The sequence below is a fragment of the Perognathus longimembris genome, chromosome 25 (assembly GCF_023159225.1).
Source record: "Perognathus longimembris pacificus isolate PPM17 chromosome 25, ASM2315922v1, whole genome shotgun sequence".
In the NCBI taxonomy this organism is placed as follows: Eukaryota; Metazoa; Chordata; class Mammalia; order Rodentia; family Heteromyidae; genus Perognathus; species Perognathus longimembris.
This window is the reverse complement of record NC_063185.1, coordinates 16,800,736-16,815,631: the sequence shown is the minus strand read 5'-3', so window position 1 is coordinate 16,815,631 and position 14,896 is coordinate 16,800,736. Positions and strand designations below refer to the sequence as shown.

At 41.5% G+C, this 14,896-nt stretch overlaps 2 protein-coding genes across 3 annotated transcripts in view; one reads left to right on the top strand and one right to left on the bottom strand.

The window, feature by feature from the left end:
- Positions 1-1,940: 1,940 nt before the first annotated feature.
- Positions 1,941-2,763, top strand: Scgb3a1 (secretoglobin family 3A member 1). Its single transcript, XM_048334143.1, has 2 exons — positions 1,941-2,312; positions 2,426-2,763. The coding sequence occupies exons 1-2, from the start codon at positions 2,258-2,260 to the stop codon at positions 2,761-2,763; spliced, it is 393 nt and encodes a 130-aa protein (XP_048190100.1). The 5' UTR covers positions 1,941-2,257.
- Positions 2,764-5,673: 2,910 nt separating this feature from the next.
- The window catches only part of Cnot6 (CCR4-NOT transcription complex subunit 6), a 34,172-nt gene continuing 24,949 nt past the window's right edge, over positions 5,674-14,896 (bottom strand). For both annotated transcript variants that reach the window (XM_048334000.1, XM_048333999.1), the window contains exons 11-12: positions 11,952-12,154; positions 5,674-9,676 (exon numbers count right to left, since the gene is read on the bottom strand). In XM_048334000.1, the coding sequence (XP_048189957.1) occupies positions 9,464-9,676; positions 11,952-12,154 (416 nt within the window). In that variant the 3' untranslated portion in view covers positions 5,674-9,463. The remainder of the gene's footprint in view (positions 9,677-11,951; positions 12,155-14,896) is intronic.

Here is a 14,896-nt window from a genome sequence, read left to right as displayed (position 1 = left end):
CTTCAGAGCTGGAACTAACATTTGCATGTTGCCTCCTCATCTGGGAATACTGGAAGTCCTGGAGGGAAATGATGAGTGGCAGCCCTGGGCTTGGGTCAAGGGTCAAGTTTGGGATCTTGGAAGGCTCAGCCAATGATGGCCCAGTGAGGGAGAGGCCAACGGCAGTGCCTCTGCCTGCCTGCACCTCTATGGTATGACGTTCTTGTGATTTTGACAAGCACCAAGGCCTGGCTGTCCGGGCAACGTTCTCAGGAACCAGATGGGGGAAAAGACTCCTGTTCTTCCTGCTCCCCATGTCTGTGGGACTCCTGACTGTCCCTGGAGATCCTCAACTGGCCTTGCACGGGAGAGGGCCAGCAGAAATCTGAGAGTGAATTATGCACACACACACACACACACACACACACACACACACACACACACTATTCAGCCCTAAATGCTGGAGTGTTTCTTTAGGGTGCTGTGACTAAGTGAATCCTTTTGAGAAGGGGGGATTCTCCTAGATCATCCAGGTGGATGCTAAGTGCAAGTGCAGGCAACCATAAGAGGAAAGCAGTGAGAGGAAACCCATACAGAAGAGCTTGAAGCAAGCCAGAAACCGACGGCTCAGGCCTCTCATCCTAGCTATTCAGGAGGCTGAGATCTGAGGATCACAGTTCAAAGCCGGCCCAGGCAGAAAAATCTGTGAGACTCTTATCTCAGTTAGTCACAAGAAAACCAAAATAAGAGCTGTGGCTCAAAGTGGTAGAGCGCTAGCCTTGAGTGATAAATCTCAGAGACAGCACGCAGGCCCTGAGTTCAAGCCCCAGGACTCAGCTAACAAAAAGAGCTCCAAGTAGAGACTGGAGAGATGCGGCCATATGCCAAGGAATGCTTACAGCTACCAGAAACTGGCAAGAGGCTGAGGATGGATTTTCCCATTGAGCTTCTGCAGAAAGCTTTGGCCTGTCAATATCTTTTCATCCCAATGATACTAGAATTCTGGCCTGCAGAACTCTTGAGCAAATGGGAGTAGTTTGCAGTCAAGTAAATATTGATTGGTTACACAGTAGCCTCAAGAGAAAAAAAAAAAAAAACATATCAAGGCATCTCCTGGCTCAACCATGCAGCATGATAGCAGACACACCCTCTGTCTATCCCTGTGGATGGGGTGTTGGGAGAGCCAATGTGGGCGGGAGGGTAGGTCCTGCAGGAGAAGGGTTTGGCCTGGGCTCTGTTACTACTTAGGAGATTGGGGAAAGTCTGTTGGCCTTCTCAGTGGTGGAACAGGGACATGATGACATAACTTTAATGTCAGGATGTATTCTGGGAATTCAAAATCTTGGGAGCAAGTCAAGTAGGCCTGTGACAACACGATAAGCTTATAAGTGAAGGACTCAACCACACAAACGACCAGAGCCTGGAAGACCTGGGCATGCATGGATGTTGTTTCTATGGTTTCTCTTGCTTTTTCAGTACTAGGAATCAAACCCAAGGTCTTGCTTAATTCTGGCTTTCTCTATCATTAAGCTATATTCAGGTGCTAGGAAGGTGTTTTTAAGACAGGTGTTATGTAAGCCCGGGTATGCAACAATCACCAGAGTGGAAGGTTGTTTTAAAGATAAAAGAATGCCAAAAGTATGCAGAGAGGTCTCAGGCCTAAAAACAGGGAGCCAGGAGCTGTGGGGACACAGAGATGGCTGAATTCCATCAAGATTGCCTCTTGGCACACTGGGCTCTTGGGTAGCTCCTGCCTTCCTCTGCAGGCATTTTTCTTCTCGTTTCTCAGGTGGCATGGTGGAGGCCAGGCCCAAGTTCAGCTCTCCCGAGTTCTGCGCATGTCCACCCGTGGGGCTCCTGGAGAATGAGAAGAGTTGGCAAAACCCCTCGCCTCACCTCTGTGGGGGGCCAGTTCCCACCAGGGCTTGTGTTCTAGCCTTAGGCAAGGTGGGGCGAGACCACAAAGTGTGGGTGCAGACCTGGGTGCGTCTCTTGGAGACAAAGCACGGACAAGCCTCGCTTCCTGGTCTCAGGACCAGGACCCAGCACTTCAGCCCAGGATCGCTGCCAAGAGGAAACAGCCAGGATCCAAGCAAGACTGGGGGCAGTAGGGGTGGTACGAGGCTCTCAGGACCCACCAGGTCAGAACAAGCATTTGCCCACAGCTCTCCCTATTGGCTGAGCAAACAATGCGTTTGTCAGGAAGATGGGGTGAGGCTCCAGCCCAAGGTATATCAAGACTTCAGACCAGGCTCTGAGAAGCAGAGAAGTGTCCACCATGAAGCTTGTTGTCCTCTTCGTGGTGCTCTGCGTGGCCCTGCTTGGAGACTTTGGTGAGTGCCCTGTGGCGTGGACAGGAAGTCTGGGCAGGCTACGGGGGGCTCCCTGCGGGAGCTAGGGGCTCCTCGGAATACCTGCCCAGGTGCGAGCTTCTCCGTGTTGGCAGGCGATGCTTTCTTTGTGGACTCCCTCGTCAAGCCTGTGGCTGAACCGGCGGCCGCCCTTGCTCCTTCTGCTGTGCACGCTGTAGCGGAAGCGGTGCCCGGCCTGCCTCTCAACTCCTTCACCCTGCTCAAGATGGTCCTGGCCAGCATGGGCATCCCGGTAGAGCACCTCATAGAGGGTTCCAGGAAGTGCGTCACGGAGCTGGGCCCCGAGGCTGTGGGAGCTGTGAAGACACTGCTGGTAACGCAGGCGTCCCGGGCACCCCTCAAGTCTCTCAAGTGCTGTCCCAGTCCATTACCAGGAGAGGCCCAGCTTCTCGTGCTGCTCCAGCACACCTAGCCCATCAGAGCTAAGATGTGACCTTAGATGTGAGCTGATCTGATTGAGCTATGTGTGCATGTGGGGGGGGGGGAGGTTCTATAGTATGCTCCTCCCACAGGAGGCCACCACAAGGCTGGGGTACCCTGTCCCCGCACCCATTGCCAATCCACTGCTCCAGAGCTCTCCCCAGTGCCAGCAGCCATGACTTCCTGAGTAACCTCAAGTGCCTAGGGTCTCGTGTTTGCCAATTCTGCAAGTATGCCAGTGGTGCTTTACTCAACCTTGGGCTTCTTCCTTCCCAGGGTGCCCTGACATACTTTGGTTGAGCTGATGCTGGGGCAACCCTGCCTGAAGACAAGATGTACCCCACCACAGGGCTGGAAGTCCGGCTGCCCCGGCCTGCTGGGAGGCCTTTCTCTGGTTCTCAATAAACATGGCTAAATGCAGCATGGGAGTTGAAATTTTGTCTGAAAGCCCCATCTAGGTAAGATTGGTGCCAGAGCACCACCGTGTAGAGCCCATGTTGTATTGTTTGGGGGAGGGGGAGGGGACGACACATGGATCCCCAAGTTCTAGATCCATCCACCACATTCTTAATGACTCCACAAAGGCTTAGGAAGGCTGAATCTTGGGACCACATTCATGGCAGTTCACTAAAATACAACTTTAAAAAAAGGGGCTGGGAATGTGGCTTAGTGGTAGAGTGCTCACCTAGCACGCATGAAGCCGAGTTCGATTCCTCAGCACCACATCAACAGAAAAAGCTGGACGTGGCACTGTAGCTCAAGTGGTAGAGCCTCCTTAAGCAAAAGAAGCTTGGGCAAGTGCCCAGGCCCTGAGTTCAAGGCTCAGGACCTACAACACACACACACATACACATAACCCACACCAATGTGAAAAAACAACAAAAAAAAAACACAACTTAAAATCACTTCTAGATTTGCATACTCGTAGGCCTAAGTGCATGCCATTCACCGTGCTTGGAGGGTGGGTCTTTAAGCAATTATAATGATCAACATGGCACAGACTGTACTTGCACATCTTTTATTTCCAAACGACCTGTAATACCTACAATTAATTCTAATTGTCTCACATCTACACGAGTATTCATCAAAAACCAAGAAGAGGTTTAACCACACCCAAGGTTCACTAAAATGTCTCAATGTCTCAAGTAGGTCTCCCTTCCGCTCTTCAGGTTGAAGGCAGCTTGGACTAACTTTGCTAGTACAGCTAGAAACAGCAGCAGCAGCTGAAATATGCCTTAGGATCACACTAATTAAGAGTAATAACCACAGTTCCTTATGGCAGGTCCCAAACAATTTAAAAAAGCGTTAGGGTAAGATTTTTAGAATGATTTGACATTGAAGAAAATGAGAACTTTTTTTTTCTTTCATTTGGGATGCCAAATGTGCTGAATAAATGGGTTTCCAAGCTATGCTGTAAGCTAGCAGTTTCTCCAATTTCTACATGATTGATTTCTTAAGGTCACACGGAGAACATTATTTAGAATACTGGTCATTTTAGGGCAAATTTGCTTATAAAAGTATTTCTCAAATCCTATAAAATCCTAGCAAAAGGTATCACCCACAAAATTCTAATATATGCTGCATTAAAACTGTATAGTATTTGTGAAAGTTTTTTCCTCTGGCCAGTCATAGGGCTTGAACTCAGGGCCTGGTGCTTGCTGTCCCTGAGCTTTTGTGTTCAGGGCTAGTACTCTACCACTTTGAGCCACAGCTCCACTTCATTTTTAGGTGACTAATTAGAGGTAAAAGTCTCACACTTTTCTGCCCAGGCTGGCTTTGAACTGCAATCCTTAGATCTCAGCTTCCTGAGTAGCATGGATTACAAGGTGTGAGCCACTTGGTGCCCAGCAAAAGCTTATTTTTAAAGCTGATTTAAATGTGAATCTCTAGTCCCAAAAAAATCTTTAGCATATATTTGATACTTTAAGCTTGGAAATAATGTACTGGATATATTTTCATTTAACGTTCTGCAAAGAATGAGTAGATAGAATATATTTTTTAAAAGTAGCTTGGCACACACATATACTTGGGATGCATTCATTTTAACAAATGGACATCACCTCTGGTCTCCTGATAGACTAAAAATAACCAGAGTCTTTCTAGCTAGCTAGCTCAGGTAGGCTGAGACTCACTATCCTCTTGCTGTATCTTCCTTAGCACTGGGATTACAGGTATAGGCCATGTCTGGTGAGAAGCAGTTTCTAAAAGGCAAATCTTTTTTCCTTAAAAAATAAAATCAACTGTTAGCTCATCCTCACATCTAGAAAGTGACATATTCCTAAAGTTTACATTTATGAGAAAATGCATTTGGCCCATAAGCTATTTAATCAATTAATATAAGCCCAGCACAATGTTTGCTACTGTGTTGTTGGGTTTTTTTTGCCAGTCCAGGGGCTTGAACTCAGGGCCTGAGCACTGTCCCTGGCTTCTTTTTGCTCAAGGCTAGCTCTCTGCCACTTGAGCCACAGCGCCACTTCTGGCCATTTTCTGTATATGTGGTGCTGGGGAATTGAACCCAGGGTTTCATGTTCAAGGCAAGCACTCTTGCCACTAGGCCATATTCCCAGCCCCTTGCTACTGGATTTAAGAACATCTATTTAAAATGTCAACTTCCTTGAGAATGATGGAAGACACGCAAGTCCGTTTTTATATTATGAGGTACCACTGGACACCTAAACACTAAATCCAACTTTGGCAAAGATGTGTTATACTGAGTAACGTGGCCATGAAGGGGAAATGTGTTTTTCATACCATTCCCCTGCCCCATGGCCCCGTCCCCACTTACTCTTCCCTTTGAAAAGGCGAGTCGTAAGCCTGGTCCAGATGATGCAGACAGTCTGTCAAGTAACACTGATTTTTCTCAAGTCTTAGTACTACAGCTGTACAAATTACACTGTTAAAATATTTGAAACAGATATTGAATTTATTGGTTGGCTATGAGTAGGAAAATACATCGGTAAGGAAAAGAGACCCTGTATATAAATATAATACTAGCTAGTTACAATTTGACCAGAAGGTTCCACTGAAAAGAACAGTAAAAGCGCTTGTTATCACCAGTCCATATGGTAGAAACTTGGTTTCCATTACCCTTATCCACGAGCTGCCTAGGCAAATGTGACATTCTTTGAGCTTGGTGCAGATAGTGTGCTGGGTTTCGTCATAGGAAAGGTAAACAAGAATCAGTCCAGTGCACTGCACGATACAATATACTGTGAATAAAGACTAGATATCTACTTTACACATTATTACATCAGCATACTGGTTTTTAAATTTTATGTAACCAGAAAGAAGAGCAAAGCGAACATCCTAAAACACTGTTCATGGTGGTGGTGGGGGAAAATCAACAACCTTCCTTATGGTACAGCGTTCTCTGAATTGCCTGCCACACCTGTACTGGGTAGCATGACTGACATCAAACACCATGCTGCTGCCAGCTGTCTGCCTAGGTTCACTTCACTTTCGTCCTTACACAACATGACCACCAAACCTTGAAAGTCACAATGGAAACGAATTCCTTAAATTTAAATAGTAAAAAGGTGGAACTCTTAAAGCTTGAGTGTTAAGATTGAAAAAGTAAATCTCAGAAGAAGTTTGGAATTAGTTTCAACAGAAGTGCATTCTACCCAATGTAATAAAGACGTTGTTAGGTTTCAAAGTGCTAACACAAAGTAAGTTTTCCTGGTTGTTACCAAATCAAAAACAAAATGCACATTTCTTGGAGATGTTCTTTGCCTATCTTCTGGGCCTACTAAAATTGCAATAAGGAATTCACTTTTACAACTTCAATTATGCCATATATTGATTTTGATGAGCATCATTTAAATTCTCAAAGCATAAATAATCATCACAAATATGGTAAAGTATATTTCAAAAAATTTACAAGAAGTTGAAGGTTTCCAAATTCTGATATCCAAAACAGAAAGCATATTCCGAATTTCCTGGAAATCATTCCCAAGATATATTTATCCAGCAAGAACACTAAAATTACATTTGAGAAAAGCATTACATATATTGTTCACAGAATTTCCAAAAATAATCTACATTGCCAACAGACTAGTTTTTATTGCATTTTAAGAAGTATAGATTATTGGATATTATTCAGGACACAGAAAATATTTAAAACATAAAACCTTGCTTTCAAAAGTAGCATTCAATTTTGGTGTGACTGACCCTTCTTTATACATCCAAGTATTTTTATTTGTAAATCGACACTCTTGGTTCAATTTACCTAAATAAGGTACAGCTGTTCAAAGTGACCCACAGAATGTCTGGAAGAATCAAGACCAAGTATTTTCAAGACATAACAGGCTATTATATCTTAATACACTGCCCCCAAATTCAAATATATTATAGACAGTAACAAATACAGATGAAAACATCTTGTGTAAAGCTCAAACCTTTAGCATCTAACAAGTGCACTCTAGTTCCAGCATCTATGTTAAGAGTATGTCTTCCACCAACAAATACAAAAGAGTAAGTGCTTCTCCCCCTCCCCTTCCCCAAGCTCTCTGGACCTGCAACTTCACCATGCAGGCCATAGGAAAAGCGGCTTCCTCAGTCTCATCAGTCCAACCAGCCCCCAGCTCCCCTGGCTGGAAATCGTCATGATGCACGCACATTACCAACACAGTGTTTAGGAAAAACGAGTAAACATACCTTTAATTCACACATTACCAAAAAAAAAAAAAAAAAAAAAAGACAAAAGACCGTAAGAATTTATGCACTGGTTCTACATCAGCAATACCAGCTTCCAATGTACTGATTATAAACTGGATGTGTTTGGTGTCGGCACAACTTAAATACAAAGCACAAAAACAATTCTGTTTAAGGAAAAACAAAACAAACAACAAAAACCCACCATTACAACAATGTCTTAAAAAAAAGGGGGGGGGAAATCAAGTCTCAGACAGATTGAAGATCAAAACCTTTTGGAGAATTTCTTGAAAGGAAAAAAAAATCATTTATTTAAACAGTATGTCATTTTATTTTATCTAAAAACAGAATAAGCACATTAAGTGCTGAACATTTCCATAAAATTTTAAGTCATTATCCAAAATGACTCCTCCTCTGTATAAAAACTGTTAATAACATTCAACAATTTTTCTTCTTAATGCTTATATGGTGTCCTTTTGCCCCCCTGCCTGCAGTTGAAACAAAAGCAGTTAGTCCAAACTCCCTCTGAATTCATTTGATTTGGGAGAGAAGAGTCAATGAAGGAAAACAGAAGATACACAAGTTAACTTTGCAAAGTTAAAGCTGACTTTACATCTCTAATCTATTAATGGCACTATGGGCAAAATACAGGGTACGACATAACTTTTATCTTGGTTGACATATTAAAATGACTTAGTCACTTTAAAAATGATCTGAAGAATTGCTTTAAGGACCTGTTTTGAAAATGCAATTATTTATACTGCTTCATAAATGGAAAATTACTGTAAAAAAAGGAATGATTTAAAAAACGTGAGAACAAGGATATTCAGAACCGAGTAGAACTCACATGATAGTAGTACTCTGGTGACAAACAGCACTGTGCAGACACCTAGAAGCAGTGTGTGGGCCTCACGGCCCACCCTATGTACACGCTCCAAAATGTGATATGCAATGCTTCACAATGGGAAAAAAGCCATAGCTCATACAAAAGCATTTTCATAAAATTCTCACAAATGTTTTTAAAAAATATAAAAGAAGATGCACAGATTTTCTCTGCATGCACAGGCAGTGCTTGGTGAGAACAAAGTTAGGCAGGCACAGTGGAGAGAGGACAGGAAATGTCTCAACAAGGAGTTAAGCTGGACCAAGCAGCTGTAATTTTATAACTTAAAAAAGTTAGACTTAAAAAATATCAGAATGTACATATATTAACTATCATGTTCAGTCCTTAAATCCTACAGATCATTCCTTGTTCAGCTTATCTGTCCTAGTATAGTTTTCATAAAAATTCAGGAATTCATGAGTTTAAGTTGCCTCTGGCCCAAGAAAATGTCCTAAGGTCTAAGCAGACTTAGATTTAAAGAGCAATGTTCTCCATTTAAAAATAAAGTAGTACAAAAGGGCTAACAAAACCCTAACAGTGCAAATCATTGCAGAGAAAGTCTGTTGCAACTCTTTTACAAGCTGGCCTTCAGAACACAGGAAACAGGTTAAAAAAAATTAGCCTTAATTTACAATACAATTGTTTTCAAATCTGATTTTTTAGTACAAAATTTCATAAATCAGGTCTCTGTGGATCCTATACAATCATAAAGGCTAAATTCAAATTCTATACTTTACAAACAAGTCTGAAAAAGGAGGGAGTAAAGTCTGGGAGAATGGTCTCTGGGTGTTACTACTGGCCTCAAAAAAAGTAGTGCTACAGATTTCTGTGCAAAGAGAATATGCTGTTCAAACATTTTCCTATTTCAAGGCATGAAAATATTATATTAGATAGAAGAAACAGGAAAATTACTTGTAACAAATTAAAAAGAGGTGCAAACACACCGATCCCTGTCTAGCAGTATATAAAGCATATTGGGCTCAGAATTTGTCTGTTGCTAGCACCTGGCTTCTTACGATACCCTTATACCATATAATCAGACTGAAAATTCAAATCATCATTACGAAAAATCCCTAGTGGCCATACCTCACTCCCTTAAATTCAGGTTTTCACGAGCTTGCAAGTAAAACTGAGGTTGTCCTCTGAAGGTACTTGACTACCTCCTGCCAGGGAGATGAATGCCATTAACTTGGGGCAGGAAAGGCAGTAAGAGCTCCAATTGTGCAAAAAGTGAGAAGTGGTCGGAGGGGATGAGTGGATGTGGGCAGCCGGTGATATTATTCTCAACTAGCCAATGGTGGTCCAGAGGTCCCAGGATGGCTAAAGTGTTTAGCTGAGGTTTAGAATAAAAGATGTAGTCAATTATACCCTGAAAAACAAGAATTAAAAAAAAAAAACAAGAAACAGAAGTCCCAATGAGATAACTTTGAAATACTGTTTTCAAGACATCCTTACAATCATGTTTGGTAAATAAGACAAAGGAAAACTCCCTAGCATTATGGAATATGTAATATTACAGAAATCAAATGACTTACAGGCTCAATCCTAAGGAAAAATCTGAGTCTGTGCATGTCAAATTCAGAAAAATGGATTCTATCTGGATCTTTGTCAAATCTTCAGCGAGATGATACTTCCTGTGCTTCTCCTTCCTAACTTAATTTGTGCTCCCGCTCTGACTGCCAGATTAGCCAATGCAGGAAGGAAAGCGTTTTGTAGGGACTAAGCTCTTTCCTGCCCCAGACTTGTAAATAAGCTTCTGCATGGAACATTTTCTCCTATTTGTCCTTTAGTTAGCTCCTTCTCAATCTTGAAATGTTAGGTAGAATCAATTTCCAAACATCTTTCTAAATCCTGAAATCACTATTTTATTCCCTCCACTCACTGATGTTTTTATTCTTTTGCTAATGGCCACCACAAGGTGTCATCTGTGACTGAACGTGCACAATCCCAATGTTGTGTGTGCTCTTAATGTCCACATGTTAAAGGCTTGGTGTCCACAAGGAGATGCTTTTCAAAAGTGTAGTGGGCTTGAATGAGGTTTGGTCTTTGTGGATTCCAGTCATTGGAACCATGTCCTTGAAAGGAATTATGTCTCTCCCTAGCCTGATCTTTTCCTTTTCCTCTGGCTTTACCCTGACTTCTGCCAACATGAGATGCCTTATCAGAGAAGCCCAACATCACAGGGCCACTCAATCATGAACTAGAACCTCCAAAACTGATGTAAAAAAGGCTTTAAAAGTTACTGTTGGTATAGTAACCAGAAGCTGTCTAGCACAAGATGTGGTTTTCCCCTTTGAACTATAGCTGCAGCACCCAGGATGACATCCAGCACTGTTGCAAGCCTACTGGCTTTGTTCCTCTAGCTTTAGCCCCTTCTCTCCTTGGCCAAAGGCCCTGAAGCATAACCACAGAAACAACAGGAATACAGTTGTACTCTCTCCCACCCTGTGTTAGCACTCTGGACTCAATCAGTCTAAGAATCTAAAAGGAAAGCATACTTAAAAGACAGAGGTCATATGTTCTGAAATGCAAGAAACCTTAAGACTTTACCTAAGCTCTCACTTACATTCCAACATACAATCTAAATGGAATTTTTTTTTTCCAGAGAGTAGAAACAAACTGGGGTTTAGGAGAACAGTGACTAAAATACTAAGAGGAACAGAAGAAAGTGGCACAGCCTTTAACAATCACTGATATAAACAATGAGGAAAGTCACCAAGAGAAGTTTCTAGATTGTATGCTACTAACTACATAAGGCACATACGAATGCATTTTTAAAACAGCAGGAATGGCTATTACCAATCCCATTCTGTCACTCACTCTCGGGTCTACAGTTGCAGTTATAAGCAGGAGAAGAATGCCCCACCTTGCCTGACACCACACTAGATGCTGCGGTAATGCATCATGCACCTGTGTCAGTGATAGTGTACAAGACATAACTGGCCCCTAAAGGCAAAAGCTAACTTGGGAATTCATTTGCTGCCAATATTTCATCTGACTTCTCATTCTGGAAAGCATTCTAATAGGTTACCTACAAAGTAAGGACATGAAACCAATCACGTGGAACTTGACAGAAGAGCAAAAAAAATACTGCTGTCAGTTAATTTAATTAGAGTATGAACCAACACTTTAAAGGCTTACTGGTGTGAAAACTTTGGTATAATTAATATACACTTAAAAAAAAATAACAAGCCAGGCACTGGTGGCTCACGCCTGTGATCCTAGCTACCCAAGAGGCTGAGATCTGAGGATCACAGTTCAAAGACAGCCAGGGCGGGAAATTCTACAAGACTCTTATCTCCAACTAACCATGCAAAAAACTGGAAGTGGCACTGTGGCTCAAGTGGTAGAACGCTAGCCTTGAACTGAAGAGCTCAGGGCCAGACAGAGCCCAAGCCCAGAGTTCCAGTGTCAGTAGGAGGGTGAATAGAGAGTGAATGAAGGCGAATATAGTCCAACTGTTTTATATGCATGTATAAAAATAAAACAATGAAAGGTAAAATTGTTTTAAGGAAGGGGAGAAATAGAGATTGCTAGAAAAGGTGAGGAGGACAGGGTATTCTGCATGCATGTATGGGAATGTCACAATGACACCTCCCCCACCAAACAACTATTATATATTAGTTTAAAAACAACGGACCTACCTTGAAATCAAATGTGTAATTCGTGTAAGGCATCAGACCGCTCTCATAGGCACTCTCTAACTTGAAACCGTGAGTGATTCTCCCACTGGTCATCCCGTTCTTCCCATTGCAGCTGAAGTTGGTGAGACTCTCATTATATCTCAGCTCCTTAAAATCTTTATGGTTTGTTTCTACTCCACCAGTGCTCAAATATTCTACAACACCTAAAGTGAAGAGGAATGTATTTTTTTTATTATTGTCAAGTATGATATCCAAGGAAAATGTCATTTTAAAAGATCATGTAATAATAGCATAAAAACCTAAATGTATTATTTTCTAAAATGTTTTGCTTTTCTTAAATTTGCCAGAATTTGTCCAAATTCCTTTTTTTGGGGGGGAGGGGGGGTGCCAGCCCTGGAGTTTTAACTCAGGGACAGCATTGTCCCTGAACTTTTTTGCTCAAGGCTCAAGTGTTCTTCCACTTGAGCAACAGCTCCATTTCTGGCTATTTTGGTGCCTAATCAGAGATAAACATCTCACTGACTTTCCTGCCCAGGTTGGCTTTGAACTGTGATCCTCAGAACTCAGCCTCCCGAGTAGCTAGGATTGTAGCCATGAATGCCCAGCGCCCAGCAGAAGCTTAGTTCAGGTGGTAGGGTGGTGAGCGTAAAGCACCAGCAAGTTTTAGTCCAAGTCTCCAATGAGGAAAAAAGAAAAACAAAAAGAAAAACAGACATAGTCAAATAAATACATTTTTACAGTTATAATACACTGAATATTTTACATTTTATTCATTTACATCTATACTTCCCAATTATCGTTCTCCAATGGCTATATAACACAACTGAGCTCAAGTCTATTTGCTAAAGTGGTCCCTTGTTTTTAAAATTCAAGTCTGCAACTTTTTTTTTTTTGCTAGTCCTGGGCCTTGGACTCAGGGCCTGAGCATTGTCCCTGGCTTCTTTTTGCTCAAGGCTAGCACTCTGCTACTTGAGCCACAGTGCCACTTCTGGCCATTTTCTATATATATGGTGCTGGGGAATCGAACCCTCGGTTTCATGTATACAAGGCAAGCACTCTTGCCACTAGGCCATATTCCCAGCCCAAGTTTGCAACTTTTGAAAAAAGAGGTTTCTGCTTATGCTAAAATACTTTGAGGGCATGAAATCTTTATCTTGGTGTTTTATTTGTCAGTTTATATTGTCAACGATGGTAGAGACCAGTTAGTGACATAGCAACTTCACCATCCCTGGACACTTTTTCTCAATTTCATATGCATAAAATGGGCTCTGCAAATATACGATAATTTGTATTGAATTAGCTAGTAAGACTGAATATTTTCCTAGATTTGCTACTAAAATTCTGTACTCTAGCTAGTGATACTGTACTGAGAAACTAGCAGTCAATTCTCATCTGCTTCAGAGGCAGCAATACCCAGAGAGCCTATCAGAATTATAGCTCTCTACTTTCATTTTCCTTGAAAACAAAAACTTTAAGTTTCCATATAGTGTTTCTTAATGGCCATTATCTACTGTAAATGCTGTACTGTCAAATTTATCTGATGTGTTTATGTGTGCATCCACACATACAAGCAAATCTCAAAGTATTTTTGTTTGTAGAAAAGGAGATCAACCACAAAAAAGGAGTATCAATCTAGTTTCTTATTGTAAGAACTACAGTTTGTTGCCTGTATCGCCTATGGAAAATTATTTAAGACTAGACTTTCTGAAATTACATTATGAAAAACCAAGGTCCTTGCTCTTTTTTATGTTTGTAATACAGAATCTGCATTTCTAACTGAGGTGGAAAGTCATCAAAAGAAAGAAAATATGAGAATCTATAATATACAGTTGTCCAATTTAAGTAGGTATAATAATATTACCACATGAAAACCCAAATAGGCTTAATTTTTTCCTTTTTGGAGATGGCATTTAGTACACCCCAGGTTAGTCTGGAACTTGTGATCTTCCTACCTTAGCCTCTCAAGTACTAAGATTATAACCCCATACTTCTGTAATCTGCTCCTAATAAAGCTATCTTAACCCTTTTGGAGTCTGGTTATACCTGACTTCAGGCAAGAAAAAAACAACTGTATGAACTCAAGTATGGTAGTGCACATCCATAAATCTCAGCACTTAGGGTTTAACATATGGTTGTATATGTTCTTTATATAATGAGCTGAAGTTTGATGTGGTAAGATGTGCTTATAGTCCAGCTACTCAGGAGGTCATGTACGATAGTCACTTGAGTTCAAGAATGTGAGGTCAGCTCTTGAAAACATTTCCAAACTAAAACTTTAAATTCAAGATTAATATCACTCAAATGAGGGGGGTTTTAGGCCAGACACCAGTGGCTCATAACAATAATTCTAACTACTGAGGGTGAGATCTGAGAATTGAGATTCAAAGCCAACCTGAGCAGGAAAATCTTCAAGATTCTTTATCTCCAATTAACCACAAAAAAGCCAGAAGTGGAATTGTGGTAGAGCACTAGCCGTGAGCAAAAAAAGCTCAGGGATAGTGCATAGGCCCTATGTTCAAGCCCCTAGACCAGCACACATACACACAAAAGGTTCTTTAGAAGTTAGATTTGTAGATATTCACACACACACACACACACGTTTGCATATACTCGATCTTGGGAACAGAGCGATGCATAAATATGAAATTCATTTATGCTTGCTTCACTTGTACCTTATAAATCTAGCCTGAAAGTAGTTATATATACAATTGTATTTTATTTTTTGTACCAGAACTAGGGTTTGAACTCAGGGCCTCTAGCTCTTCCTCGGCTGATTTGTTCAGAGCTGATGCTTTACCACTTGAGCCACACTTCCAGTTGACTTTATACAATTTTAAATGTTAAATAATTTTGGGCATCAAGCAAGGTTTCATGGCCCTGAATTAATTTTGACATCATGCCAATGTTGAAAGTTTAGGACATTAGAGCAGATTGGATTAGGGATA

What these genes read in the sequence shown, in the direction of transcription:
- Scgb3a1 (XM_048334143.1), top strand. Translation starts at nt 2,258, where the DNA reads ATGAAGCTTGTTGTCCTCTTCGTGGTGCTCTGCGTGGCCCTGCTTGGA. An exon ending in GGCCCTGCTTGGAGACTTTG is followed by an intron (nt 2,313 to 2,425) that starts GTGAGTGCCCTG and finishes CCGTGTTGGCAG; the next exon opens with GCGATGCTTTCTTTGTGGAC.